The sequence below is a fragment of the Anolis sagrei genome, chromosome 5 (genome assembly GCF_037176765.1).
Source record: "Anolis sagrei isolate rAnoSag1 chromosome 5, rAnoSag1.mat, whole genome shotgun sequence".
NCBI classification, from domain to species: domain Eukaryota; kingdom Metazoa; phylum Chordata; class Lepidosauria; order Squamata; family Dactyloidae; genus Anolis; species Anolis sagrei.
In genome coordinates, this window is record NC_090025.1 from 112,972,300 (window position 1) to 112,987,365 (window position 15,066).

General features: G+C 39.6%; 1 protein-coding gene across 1 annotated transcript in view; it reads right to left on the reverse strand.

The window, feature by feature from the left end:
• The window catches only part of SEL1L3 (SEL1L family member 3), a 38,582-nt gene that overhangs the window by 11,634 nt on the left and 11,882 nt on the right, over positions 1–15,066 (reverse strand). The window contains exons 6-17 of the mRNA XM_060777865.2: positions 14,127–14,182; positions 13,786–13,918; positions 12,612–12,741; positions 10,669–10,794; positions 9,936–10,120; positions 8,857–9,036; positions 8,314–8,433; positions 6,085–6,225; positions 4,894–4,956; positions 3,400–3,576; positions 2,529–2,656; positions 1,395–1,478 (exon numbers count right to left, since the gene is read on the reverse strand). Of these exons, the coding sequence (XP_060633848.2) occupies positions 1,395–1,478; positions 2,529–2,656; positions 3,400–3,576; positions 4,894–4,956; positions 6,085–6,225; positions 8,314–8,433; positions 8,857–9,036; positions 9,936–10,120; positions 10,669–10,794; positions 12,612–12,741; positions 13,786–13,918; positions 14,127–14,182 (1,523 nt within the window). The remainder of the gene's footprint in view (positions 1–1,394; positions 1,479–2,528; positions 2,657–3,399; positions 3,577–4,893; positions 4,957–6,084; positions 6,226–8,313; positions 8,434–8,856; positions 9,037–9,935; positions 10,121–10,668; positions 10,795–12,611; positions 12,742–13,785; positions 13,919–14,126; positions 14,183–15,066) is intronic.

A 15,066-nucleotide genomic window follows, 5' to 3' on the forward strand; every position in this document is an offset into this window, starting at 1 on the left:
AACAGCAGAGCCAAACTGAGGCTGTGAAAATGTATACAAAGCTTTGAGTCTCATTCAGGAGAAATAAAGTGGGGTATAAAGGAGGATGAGGAGGAGGAGGAAGCATTATAGCATATTTACATATATGCCTCAAAGGTCATTTTTAATCAGTGGATATTATACTTTACTCTTGTTGCCTTGTTCACATGGAAATATATTGATTTATACAGTCGTTCCAGGAGGGAAAGCAGGGCTGGAATAGAGTCACCTCTCCCTTCCCAAGAGCTCAAGTTTTCCTTTAGATGGTCTTACTCTATCCTATTCCTATTCCAAATTCATTTGATTGAGATAACATGTCTAGTTAGGCTTACGAGGCTGGTGTTTGGAGATAGGATTATCGTGTAAGGTACAGATGGTGTTATATGTATCTCTTCTTTTAAAATCAATCTTTTAAAAATGGTAAATAGCAGCTGCGGCAGCAACCCCAAAATTGAAGCCATAGTTGGGAAACAAGTGCATTAAAAATCTTTTCTCCGTGCCAAAGTCTGCAACTCCTGACCAAGTTGCTCCTAGCCCTAGGATGGAAGCTTCCATCAGAGGTTTTCTTTAACACCAATTAGTTTATGGATTTTAGTTCCCAGGGCTCTAAGAGAAAGACAAACCAGATCTCCAAAGCAATAGCTACACCTACTGGTCAGATTCCAAATGGAAGATCTACTAATTACATTGGGTGATCATGACAGCTCTGACTGGTGGGCAGGCACACAAGTTTTTTTAATCAGTGCAGAGTTTTAGACTCTTAAGTACATTGATACAGATCATGTAAGCTATACCTACTGAAAATATTTCTATGGTTATATCTAGCTGCAAGGATGCATTTTATAAAGAAATGATGGTTTGGGGAAAGATAAATTTTGATCTGATGGTGTCACCTGGTGCAATCTGCACAGCCTGCATCCTCCTAGTAATGCCACTGCTGATGAACATCTCATCTACTTTGATTTGAATTCCTTGGTCAATATATTTCACATTTCATTGTATGTTTGTGGGTGTGGAGAGGAGTGGTGGTGACTGAGAGATGATACATAAATGTTTTAAAATGTATTTCAATTTTATATAAATAAAACAATAAAATACTGGCTGATGGTTTATAATAAACAAAAAGTTATATTTTCGGCACTAACATAGTTAGCAACTGAATTAATTCTTCTAATTTAGGCTTTATTCAAAGGCCATGCCACACCATAAAATATAGAACGTATATTTTGTTTCCTTTTCCTTTTACTCTCATCTGACAAAAGGGAGGCAGTGGGAAAGCTCACAATTAGTCACTGTCTTACAATGAAATATGCAATACAGATTTAAAAACCAACTTTAAAAAACAAACAAACAAAAAACGGGAGCACTAAACCTACCAGGATAAGTCTAGATAAGCATTGAGTGCTTTTCGGATGACATGACCTAAATAGCCGTTCTTCTCTGCCACAAATTTTGCCCAGCTGTAAATGAAAACAGTAGCAATAAAATTAAAACATTGCGCACACACTCTGAACGCCTAAATAGGAGCACATAAGAGGATGTCCCTCCCAGCATGCTGTGTCTCTCATCTGCTCCCCACTCTAACTCAGGGATAGGGATCATGTCCTGGTAAGTCCCCTAAGATACCCACATGGTCCTTTTTCTGAAAGGAACATCTCAATGGGAATTATGTTTTTGGAATTTGTTTGGAGCACGGTTCTCCTACCCACCCATCTGACATCTTTATTTTCGTCCAGACTTACATTTTCAGGGAAATAGACCCAACCATCTGGGCATGTCTGGTTTTATACTATCAAATTACAGGTATTTATTTATCGTATCAGGAGCAAACCAAGGGTACAGTTGTAATGTATTTAAAAAAAACCACAAAGTTTAAAAGCTTGGGATTATAGTAAATGTCCTTTGATCAGTAGCTGGCCACTTGGAGTGCCTCTGGTGTTGCTATAAGAAGGCCCTCCATTGCGCATGTGGCAGGGCACAGACTGCACTGTAATAGGTGGTCTGTGGTTTGCTCTTCTCCACACTTGCATATAGTGGATCCATTTCTTAAGGTTGGCTCTGCATCTCGTAGTGCCAGAGTACAGTCTGTTCAGTGCCTTCCAAATTGCCCAGTCTTCTGTGTCCAGAAGTGACCAAAATTTACAGGTAAGGGCTGCAATTTGGTGGCACAAAGGCCCATCTATGGTTGCTCATCCCTGTTGTGTCTTGCCACTGATCTTTGCAAGAGTTCACACTCAAGAAATACGGGGTGAATAACCTTTGCCTCCTTTGTGTGCCTCAAAGAAGGTGACAGCTGGGCACTTCCCTGGAGCTGCCAGTTTGCATGGGGATTTTGCGGGTGCCTTTCCTTCTCTCCCTGCTTCTATCTCAGTATCAAAGAAGATAAAATGCACGAACAGGGGATGTTGTAGAGGAGATGTTATTCAAGTTATATTCATTGCATAATAATTTCCCCTTTAAAATTAGATATATTTTTTTGTTTGTTATTCAGAGCTTTTTAATTTACTTACAGCACTGCCTTCTCAGGATCTCTGGGAAAGCTTGCTAAATTTCCGGTAATATAATACTGAGAGCACCGCAATGTTCCTTCCATGTGACCTCCTTCTGCTGCTTTATAGAAATAGTCAGCAGCCACAGTCTGTTTAAAACAATGATAGAAATGTATATATATTTGCTTACTTACTTTTCCTCTACTTTAAAAGCATGTGTACATATTGCAAAACTATGTCTTCAAGCATTCCAAGAGGTGTTCAACTAGAATTATCACAGTTAGCACAATTGAATATTAACAACTGAAACTACCAGGTCGTCATTATACATGTCAGATGTCAGGTACGAAAATATAATCAGCAGTAAGATAAATTATTTGGGATACGTGCCCAGAATATTGATTTACTTGAAGATGGAAACCAGGAACAAATTTCAAGAGAACCTAAAGTGGATTTTTCTGGATGATAAGTTTTGGTTAAAAAGATTATGAAGTAAAAAGCTTACAAAAGCCACTTTGATCAGATGTCAATTAATGTATTCACTACACTCAGTGACTGGAAGTTTCGAAAGGTTCTGACTTTTTTTCAGACAAAATTGGAAGTGAACTTAGAATTGAACCACCCCCTACATCCGAAATGAGTTTTGAACCCCAAGTCTAATGTATATACGTGTCTTCAAATCAGGAGTGTCAATGCTGCAAAATCCTTTTGGTTCCATTGTGTCTTTGTTTGATTTGGTTCAGAATCCTCAGCTTGTCTGTTTTTGTGATTTTAATATCAGACTTTTTTGTTTAGCTTTGTGTTGCAGATTGTGCTCATTTTGTGATTTGCTTGGGGGCAGGGAAACAGCTGAATTATTTTATACTTGTACACAAATAATTTATATACTCACATAATTTCGACCAGTCTGTCCTGGATAAATTCCATCTAAATACAGGACACCCAGATTGAAAGATGCTTCAGGGCTGCCCATTGCTTCAGCTTTTAACCAGTATTTGGCTGCTTTTGCATAGTCTCTTCGAAAATTATGATAATACCAGCCCAGGCCATTTACCGCTTGAGGTAGTCCCTATAGATAAAAAAAATCAAGAGGATTGTTTTAAATAATAATAATAATAATAATAATAATAATAATAAATTAGTTTTCTGCCCTATCTTCCCAAGGGGACTCAGAGTGGATTGCAGTATATACAAATGCCAACACAGGCAAACATACAATGCTTTGATACAATTAACAGAAATTAACTAACAAACACAAAGGCAAAGGCTTCCCTTTCATCTCTGGCTTCTGGAGGTGGGGCTCAACTTCTGGTTCTGAGGGAAGTGTTCATCTCCAATTCCAAGTCAATGACCCTGTATTGTCCACGGACACCTCCTGGTCATGTGGCCGGCATGACTGCTCAGAGTACCTGCTTACTTTCCCACTGAGGTTGTACCTATTGATCTACTAGGTTGGCAGGAGCTGGGGCTAACAGCGGGAGATCACTGCCAGCCTTCAGGTCAGCAAGTTCAGCAGCTCAATGGTTTAACCCATTGCGCCACCCGCAATTACTCCAGTTGTGGAGAATTTTCAGTCACTATTCTCCTTGGCTGGACGAACCAACACCTTGTAGAGACAATAATAATGTGTACAAGCCATGCCAATCCCCACAGTTAAAACTCTAAGACATTTCTCACACTTCACACAGAATTCTGGAGTATCTCAGAGGACATGATGCATTCATCTGGAAACTGGGTTGTTGTAGGTTTTTTCAGGCTATGTGGCCATGTTCTAGAGGCATTCTCTCCTGACATTTCACCCGCATCTATGGCAAGCATCGTCAGAGGTAGTGAGGTCATGAAAGTGATTCCGGCCATGAAAGCCTTCGGCAATACATCTGGAAACTGTTATAGAAAGCTCACATGAATGGTCACTCCTGTGAAAACCCTTTGCCTTGACATTCTAGCTTTCCATGGCTGGCATCCTGTTCATGGCATGCACAGATAAAGTTAACCTATGTAGGCGTATTTTTGCTCACTAAAGGGGTTGGTATTCTAATTCTGCTTCCACAGTGCCAAAGACACACATATACAGTACCAGCATACCACAGAATCACTAGAGACCCCCTTTTCCACAAAGCCATTCCATACCTGATGGAGAACAAGGGAATGCCCAGTGGCTACAACCTCTCCTAGCTTATCCATTCTTCCTCATTACTAACCTTTCTTATCTTAATCACACTGATGTTGGGCCACATGTGGTCCAGTTTACACCTTTGAAATGTGGTAGGCATGATTATGCCGAGTTTGGCTGACCATTCCCTTCATCCAGTAAAAGAGGGTTAAAAGAGGAAAGCTGAATTGCTCCAGTCACAACACTCTGTATTGATTTTTTGATAGACGTTACCTTCGACGCTGCTTTTTTCATCAGTTGTAGAGCACGTCTTTTGTTCTTTTTCACACCTTGACCCTAATGCAACGACAAAAGTTAGTTTGAAGGATATGCAAAATGTTTCTGATTTCTTCCTTATTCAAAAGTGACATTGCTTCCTCGGGACCATTTTTTGAAAATGGAGTTGGGTTTTTACAAATGGTTGTTTGGTGTCTTGGCAGAAATGAGTTTCATAGCCTATTCAAGTGCTGACTGATTGGTTACCGCCTTGAATTTGCTATTGTCTATTGCAGTGGTTCCCAACCTGTGGGTCCCCAGATGTTTTGGCCTTCAACTCCCAGGAATCCTAACAGCTGGTAAACTGGCTGGGATTTCTGGGAGTTGTAGGCCAAAACACGTGGGTATCCACAGGTTGAGAACCACTGGACTCTATTGCATGTCTATCTACATTACGTGAAGTTTCTTTCTCTCACTCTAAAAATAATTTTTCTTTATAGAACAAATCATCTTGTACAGAATATCATTTTCTCCCTTAGGGGAACTTTTTAAAAGCTTGCTACTCTAGCAAGGACACCTGAATACATACACCATTTTGGAGGGAAATAGAAGGACAGGGGTTCTACTAGCTTTCATCTACTACAGTGGTTCTCATCCTGTGGTTCCCCAGGTGTTTTGGCCTACAACTCCCAGAAATCCCAGCCAGTTTACCAGCTGTTAGGATTTCTGGGAATTGAAGGCCAAAATATCTAGGGACCCACAGGTTGGCAACCACTGATCTACCAGCTTTCATCTCTCAAATACCTTGTTGTTATTATGTGCCTTTAAGTCACATAAGTAGGGTAGGATAAATCACTGTCCCAAGCTCCTTGGGTGTGTGGGGATTCAAACCTCTACGCCACATTTACTCTGTACCAAATGCGTAGCAGATTACTATTTTAAATGGCAAGCCAATGCACTTTAAAAACTAACACAAATACAACCATATCATGCAAGTTTGCGTACGTTTCCATACAAGAAAACTCCACTAACTTAAATGAGAGTCATTTTTATGGAAATCTACAAAATTGGGACATTATTTTGTTTCAAAATACATCTGCAAGGGATTACTGAATTGGAAAGACAGATCAGCTGCCCATGGAGAATCTGAGCAACAACTCAACAATCTTAGACAATGAAAATACACTATATTTTTAAAAGTTATCTTACCTTGAATAAAACAATGGAATAATCATATAGGGAAGTTGGGTCTCCTGTTTCCAAGGCACCCTTTGCATACCATTCTACAGCTGCTTTGTGATTTTTTCCAACTCCTTGCTGTCCCCAAAAGAGCATTTGTCCTAAACGTTGCTAAAACAAAGGGAAAAAGTAAATAAACCTCAAATGTGAAATGTAAAGGTCAGTTACAGATGTCCCAACAAAAGCATATGCATGTTTTAATGGGGTCATGAGAAGTCCTCCAAGTCAATGCAACTTGTGGACTTCTGCCTATCCACAATCCATTATTTGCCAATCCACTGCAGAGAAGATATAACCAATGGGCGCAAATACAATACTGTCTCATTAGAGGGAAAAAAATCCTCACTTGGAACATCAGATAGATAACCTGAGAAACAATGCTCTAAGTAGCTATGAGAACTGTCTGCCAGTGTAGATCCAACCACTTCTTGCTATAGATGTGAATTTGAATCTTTTTCTGCCTGCCTTGAAACACATAGTAAGAATACAAACTCCCAGTTACTGCCTTGGATTATGGACTTATCTGAATGAACAACAACCCCTCCCCCCCCCCCAAACCCCCCCCCCCCAAACAAACCCTGGACTAACTTTAAATCCAGAGCTAGTTATATAAACAATGCACGATGACATCCAGTGAATATGTCATTTTTTCTACCCTTAGCCCAACTTGGATCAGCTTTAGGAAAAGTCAGAGGATACTCTGGAGTTTACAGGAAACTTGGACGTATCTTGGGGCTTTGTGGCTATGTGGACAGCTGGATCAGATCTATTTTGGTTCAACAAATTGCCTAGATGGACACTGCTGCCATTACCTCTTATCTGCAAACACCTGTCCATTGTCTGGCATATCTCAAATTCAGTCCAGATGACAAATAAAAACTCTACCTCATTCTTGCTAATCTCATTATCATTTCACCAGATGTGACAGCCTGGCACTTTCAGGGAGCTGTGTGGCTGGCAAGAAGAAATGCTGGCAACATGGGGACAAGACAACATGGAAATGAATTGGACCATCTGAACACTGGCCCAATTCAGCAGGTACATGCTGAACTTGGGGCAGAAATACTTCAGAGTAACCTGCTTTTTGTAGTTGCTGCCTAAGTTATATTTGTGGATGGTATCTAGATCAACTATGCAGTAGACACACTTTCCTTGTTGACTTAGAAATACATTTCAATGAGTTCAACAGGACTTACTTCCTGGCAAGTATAAATGCGGTAACTGGGATGGGCAATACATAGGCTGTTATGTCAGAGGTGGGCCCTGTTCATTTTTACTACCTCCGTTAGTGCTATATTTGGCAATATACTAGTGGCAATTCTCTTCCGACATTTTTCTTCATCTTGCTTTATGGGTGAAGTATGCTCATTTAAGTGTGATATACATAAAAAGGTATGTGTTACCTGCATGCCTTGCTTTAAAGAAGAGAGTTGCCTCTTAGCAATTCTAGAGTGCCTACAAGACTCACCAAAGATGTCTATCCCTGATGTGTATAAATGTGACTTGAACATTCTTTCAAGAAGCAGTCACATAATAAGATAGCTGAATAAAATCCCATATTTTCTGCTTTAAACTGAAATATATGGCAGTGTGGACTAAGATAACCCAGTTCAAAGCGGATATTGTGGAATTTTCTGTCTTGATATTCTGGGTTATGTGACTGTGTGGAAGGGCCCTAATCGAATTGACTATCACTGCCTTAAATTGAGACCCCATCTACACTCCATATAATGCAGTTTCATAATGCTGTTTATCTGCATTGAATTACATTATATAAGTCCACACTCCCATATAATGCTGTTCAATGCAGTTATATTAGACTATGAAAGTGAATTATATGGAAGTGTAAATAGGGCCTGAGTCATATTACTGTTCCATTTAGCATGCCTACTATTACGTTTTATTGTGTTGTAAGCTTTCCAGGATCTGATTTTCCAAAACACTTGAACCAGCCAATTGGGAACAGGTTGGTTTTGACAAAGGGCTCTTCCACACAGCCATATAACCCAGAATATCAAGGCAGATAATCCACAATATCTGCTTTGAACTAGGTTATCTGAGTCCACACTGCCATATAATCCAATTCAATGTGGATTTTATACAGCTGTGTGGAAGGGACCTACGTTAAAGGAAGACTTTTTTAGTTCAGGCCCAGAACAGCAACATTGAAGGCTGAAATGTACTGATGTTCTGTGCTACCTGTGCAGCTCCATCTCCTCTTTTAGCTTCATGTTTCAGCCACATGAAGAGATCCCCACTTTCTCTGGTCTGAGCTTTCAGTAATTCATCATCCTGTAGCCTTACTGGTTCTACGAATGCCTAAAACAAAAGGAAAAAAACATTAAAATTGGAAAACCACAAAATGCTTAGATGTTTGCTAACCATTTTTATGTTCCATACTAGTGGTCAACAGTTTCTTTTGTTTGCTTTTGGTTCTATGCTAAGTTGATCAATGAGGTTAGCTGATATAGAATGATGCTGCACCTGGAAAGACCCACTTCATTTCCTGATATTACCTGTTAAGGGAGCAATTGTGAATAGGTATCCTCCTTTGACATCTACTTTGGCCACTCAATCTGGGGCCAGTCCAGAGCCATATTGAGTAATACCAAAACCCACAAATTTAGCCCCCAAACCTGCCATTGACACATAAGTCAGCCTGCATGAGGTTGACTTATATAAGAGTATACACAGTACTTAAAATAATTTTGAAATATAATTCTGGGAACAGTTTTCTTTTACCTGGTCTCCTTCTGCAGTGTTTTGATCATGAGGCGTCTTGACAGCAACATCACTATAGTACGCATAGGACAGCTCCAGATCTCGAGGGTAATCATTAATGCCTTGGTAATGCTTATATCCAAGGTTCATTAGGGCCAGCCTGTCGCCCCCTTGAGCTGCAACCAAACTGTACAGCAGTCCCTGGAAATTATTAATACATTGGGATGTAAGCTTAAAAACAGCCAATGACATCTGGCATTCGAAAACACAGAGAGAATATCAACATATTGTCGAAGGCTTTTAACATGTTGCAATCAACATGTTGCAGATGCTTATTTATTTATTTAAGCATTAAATAAGTTGTGCATAAATCTTGTATGGATTAGTGACGGAAATCAAGGTGGTGGGTAGCACTGGGGGTGGGTGGAGGGGTAACTGTATGGAGGGTTGTTTGTGTAGGTGTATATTTTTGTAACATATATGGTTGGTGTATTATTTTTTTGAAATAAAATTTAAATTAAAAAAAAAACATGTTGCAGATGCTACAGTAGGTCGATCAGACAACAGGAAAACAGGCAACCATTTGCTCTTCTTTTCATTTCTGTGTGGTCATTTGCATGCCCCCTAAAACTGGAACACATGTAAACAAGCAATATTAGCAGGCCTGTAGCCAGGGGGGTTTAGGGTTTAACCACCCCCACCCAAAATGTCTCATTAATTTTAACTGGTTAACTAATTCATGAGTAAACCAGGTTTTTTAAAACACTACATTTGCCCCATGGAGTCTGCCGGCTCCCATCCCATGACAGAGCTACCTCCAGAAGGGCTCCATGGCACAAATGGAGAGAAACCAGCATATGCTGCTGTGGCGGCAACGCAGGAGGCTCCCTTTGTCGCATAGGGATCAATGCCGGGAAGCCAGGCAGTGGGCGCTTCCAGTCATGGGATGAAGTTTGGGGTAAGTTGGGCAATGCAGAGTATGGGATAACAGGTTCGAAATGTCCCCTGCCAGGCACAATCTGTGGCAATTTTGTTGGATAATGTGATAAGGCCGTCAATCAAGCAATCCTCGGTCAAAAGGAAAACATCAACATATTTACCTGAAGTGGATCTGTAGCCACACCTAGTCCTATTTCAAAGATAACACCAAGAACATAGGAAGCTCTGTGATATCCCAAACAGCTGGAATCCATCAGGGACTGGAGAGAAGAGTTTATATAATGTAGACCATCATCCTTGGATAGATTTTGAAGAGTTGTCATAAATAACTTGCGCCCAGATATAGCTGATGATTAAATGAATTCCTGATTAGACAGTTTCAGTTTTCGGACAGCCTTAATGCTGAAAATGCTTAGGGTCTATTCTTATGTACCGTAATGATGTAAACAGCATTTTTATATAGTTGACTCTCATGTCACGGTGGTAATACATTAAAGTGAACAAATGGGGTTTGGGCATATTATATTTCTTTCAGAGGTGTAGGAAGTTCTTGAAAGAATATTTTTAAATCTATCCAATTAAGAATGTATGGAAAGCCTGACTGGTTTGGACTGAAGGCCTATTGAGGTAAGCATTTTGTCCTTAAATTGGCCACTCTGATGACTATGGGTTGTCCACAAGAGGGAAATGAGCTCAACAACACCCTTCCCTTTGTGTTCCCCAACAACTGGTATTCAATGACAGACTGCCCTGAAATTGAAGATAGCCCTCCTGATCACCCTCAACCCTTTTGGATTTTAAGTAACTATGCATCAAAACTGAAAATGTGCACAGGCAAGATAGTGGCTACACCATCCACAGTTTAAGTATGTATGCTGTGAAGTAACACATTACCTTCAGGCAACAGTCCAGATATGCTGTGGTGTTTTCCCATTAGTTCTTTTCCCCAGCTGAACTCAGCACACTTGAGATCTCCTCCATATTTGTTTTTCATTTCCAAATAATAGTTGTCACGAATACCTGAAGAAAATGAAACTGAATCACTCTGCTTGTCAACAAGAAAATCACTTCATGGTCATTTCCTTCTGGTTTAAGATGGTGTTGAACTAGGTTAGTTTTGGAGTCCTTGACACTTTGGGCATAACTACACTAGAGATTGGGTCCACACTGTCATATTTTGAACTGAATAATATGGTCAATGTAGACCAGGGGTTCTCAAACTTTTTAAACAGAGGGCCAGGTCACAGTCCCTCAAACTGTTGGAGGGCCGGATTATAATTTGAAAAAAAAGAATTAATTCCTATGCACACTGCACATATATTTGTAGTGCAAAAAACACTTACAATAATTAAAATGAATTAAATGAATAAATTTAAGAAATATAAACTTATTAGTATTTCAATGGGAAGTGTGGGTCTGCTTTTGGCTGATGAGATAAGATTGTTGTTGTTGTTGTTGTGTGCTTTCAAGTCATTTCAGACTTAGGTTGACCCTGAGCGAGGGCTGGGTAAATGACCTTGGAGGGCCATATCCGGCCCTCGGGCCTTAGTTTGAGGACCCCTGATGTAGACCCATATGTCAACACAGTTAAGCTGCATTATATAGGGCCATACTGACCATATAATCTAGTTACAAGTTGAATTACAGGACAGTGTAGATCCAGCCTTAAACTGCATAACCCTAAGCATATGAATAAGCAAAATCCAACTGAATGAAATAAAACATATTATCTTGTAAGTGTGCTAAGGATAGCAGTTTTAAGCTTGTTTACCAATAATTTCCCCTTCCATAGAACAGTGGTTCTGTAATTGAACATATGTTTTATTGATTACATTTATATCTCACTATTTGGCCCTGTGTTTAATTAGTCTTATTTGTGTATTACTTTGTTTGCAGTTGTGCACCTTTTACTGCTGAGCAAATTGGGTCTCTGGACTGTAATCAAGTTTTGATTGAGTGTCAAGCCATAATAAAAGATTGCTCAATTAAAAGGTTTTAAAAGGATCAGGGCTGGATAAATAAGAAGAAACATTGCTCCGTTCAGTAATTTATTATTATTTGCTGACAAGTCAACTTCAGCTAATGGAGATTGTGGCTAAGAGCTCTCCACGAGCTTTCATTTAGTAATAATGCTGTTTCATTTCATTAGTAGTAATGCCGTTTAAATGCCTAAGGCCTGTCTGCAATAAAAGTGTTGGTTCATCAGGTGCTCTGCTATGGCTGTTTTCTCTGGTTGAATTAGTCATCTCACCGCTGGGAGCTGCATTTGATGTCCCCTATGTAGACTTGTCCACATACGGTAGATGAACCTACCTGGACAGAGCATATTATTTGAGAACACGGAAATGCTGGACCACTCAAACAACCACCCTGTCAGACTACACAGAGAAGCCACTGAAATCCACAAGCATGTGGACAGTTTCAACAGAAAGGAGGAAAATGAACAAAATCTGGCTACCAGTGTTTTGTTTATTTATATATATACCCTCTAAAATCAGGACAGTAAATAAAGAGCAATACTCAAAAAATAGAGGTATTCCAGACAAGAATAAATCAGAGCCAGCTAACATCTTCTAACAAAAAATCCCCCAGACATGAAGCAGACAGGCTTTGAAGCTGCAAGGCCATTAAATGCTGATCAAAGTGGCCAATTGCAACATTCACACTTCCCTCCAGCAGACAAGAGTTCTTTCTCCCGGAAGACATTTTAGATCAAGAAAATGCATGAAGAAAAGAGGGTCCCTTCCATACAACTGCTTTGATGTGAAAAACACACACAAAAACACACACACATAGTGTCAAGTTTGGCCCCACTAAAAGACGAACCTTACACTTACATTTTGGCTCTTCTTCTCCTTCTCTCAGTGTGAATCCATACTTGGATGCTATCCTTTGGATAACTGGGCATTTCTGATGGTATGCATCAATTCTTTTCAAAACTTCATTGCCGAAGACAGGGTTCGAAATCTGGAAGAGAAATCTGGTTTGTCAACACTGGCAGCTAAACCAATGACAGCACATCTTTACTAGGGAAGTCTTTGGAGAGAATAAAAACGGGGTATTTGGGGAGAAATAAACTCGATTTGGATACCTTTATACTAGAAAACAAAAGCATTGTTATATAGTTCTGGTACAATCCAGCTGTCTACAATGAAAATCAGCAAGGCTCCCAAATAGCAGAGTCACAAAGAGATAACACTTTATCTGTGTCTATTTTATTTACCACTAGCTGTACTCGCCACATGTTGCTGTGGCCGGCCAACCTTCCCTCCCTCTTTCTCTCCTCCTTTCTTTCTCTCCTTCCTTTCTTTCCTCTTTCCTTCCTTCTTTCCCCTTTTTTCTTTCATTTTCTCCTTCCTCCTTTCTCTTCCTCTTCCTATCCCCCCCCCCCATTTTCTTTCCCTTCCCCTTTCTCCCCTTTCTTCCTTCTCTACCTATTCTTGGACTGCAACTCACAGCAGTCCTCCTGATCAAGCTACCTACCTACCTTTCTATTTCTCTCTAATTTATCTATCTTATCTATCTGGGGGATTGCTGGGAGTTGCAGTCCAGGAATAGGAAATTAGAAATATGCAGAGATTGGGATGCTCTCAAAGAAATCCAAGGAGAAGAAAACTTGCAACTTGAAACCAGTGCATTTGGATCATCCTCATCTCCTAAAGGGCCTGGTTTAGGGGATGCAGGGAGCCGTAGTCCAGAAGAGAGTGTGGATATGCTATTGTGTGTTTTGTATCCCAGGGGGAGTTGTTTTGCGAATGTGCTGTAGCATCTTTTTGCTTTTCTTTTGGCTTTTTGAGTCCCTTCCATTGTGTTTTTCAGTGTTTTTATGAGTGATGATTACTCGTTGGCCTGATAGATGTATCGTTTCCAAATTTCATGTCAATTCATCCAGTGGTTTTTGAGTTATGTGCGTCCCACAAATGAACATTACATTTTTATTTATATAGATTTATTTGTTCTATTTAAAAGTATTCTTAGCTCATAGTATGTTTTATACACTCACTCACTCACCCTTTCAGTCTCAAGGCTATGTAAACGATAGTATTTTACTGTTCCAAAATATCCTTCGATGCCAGGTGAATATGCGCTGCCTCCCAAAGCGAAATATCCAGACGTGTCGTTGTAATAAAAATCCTCTCTAAAACTAAAAAAGGAGAAATGTAAATAGTTTGAAAATTGATCTATACAGTTCCACATTATTTATGCAATGGTAGTCTTAAAGAATACGTACTTAAAAACCACATTGTCTCTTAATAACATTGAAATAAAGAGACGGATAATGGAATGGGATTCATCCAAAAAGAAATATTACAGATCTGTAAGAAATTTGAGCTAAGGGAGGTTGTTCTTACTGAAATGCTTCATGCTGATGAATTTTCAGGTTTGTTCCAACACTGCGTATTTCGATCTGAAAAGAAAAACATTTAGTATTAGTTCTGACTTAGTGACACTAAAAATCATAACAATTATCTACACTTTGCTTGGTGTCAAAGCTGATCCTTGAGAAGAACCCGTGAAGAACTCAATAACAGTCTTTGTGGATAATTATTGATACTACAATTTAACAAATGGATCTCAAATGTACTTTTTGAAGTAAATTCTAAGGTATATTCAGATCAGAGCTTGAAAATGTTTATTTGCATTAAACCTCCCCAATTCCCCAATATGGTCACTATGCTGTGAGGAGAGGGGAATTCTAGACATCATAAAAATTAACTTTCCCTAGCTCTGATTTAGGCGTTTATGAGTTGAGAAAGACAAACTGCAATTATAGAAGGACAAGAGCATCTTTGCTTAGAAACAACACGTGACCTTGTTCTTTCTCTTCTGCTCTCCCAGTGAGAGGCTATTGGGAGGTGTTTATTTTATGAAAGGTAGTCTTTAATAGATTGTATTTATAAAAGTTGCTGTCCACTGGGAGAGCAATGGGAAAGGAAAGAGATCATGAAATGTCCAAGGATGTTGTTGGCCTGCTGTAATTGGGATTTATCTGTCTTGCGTGATGAGATCCTTAAGAGTTATACTATTTAGAGCCAGATAGTAGGACCAGGTCATGGGCTCATGGGCCTTGCCCCCTCTAGGTAGAAGTAAACAAATGAATAAGGAACTTTTGCATTTGTTTGAATGTAAAAAATAATTCAGATCCCTCTATTGGCTTCTTTTTACCATTATCAACATACTACATGGTGAACAAGTCATGCCAAGATGTAATGCCACCCATTGCTCAGTAAGCATCCCCAACACCTGGATGTTGTAGGTTTTTCGGGCTGTATGGCCATGTTCTAGAAACAT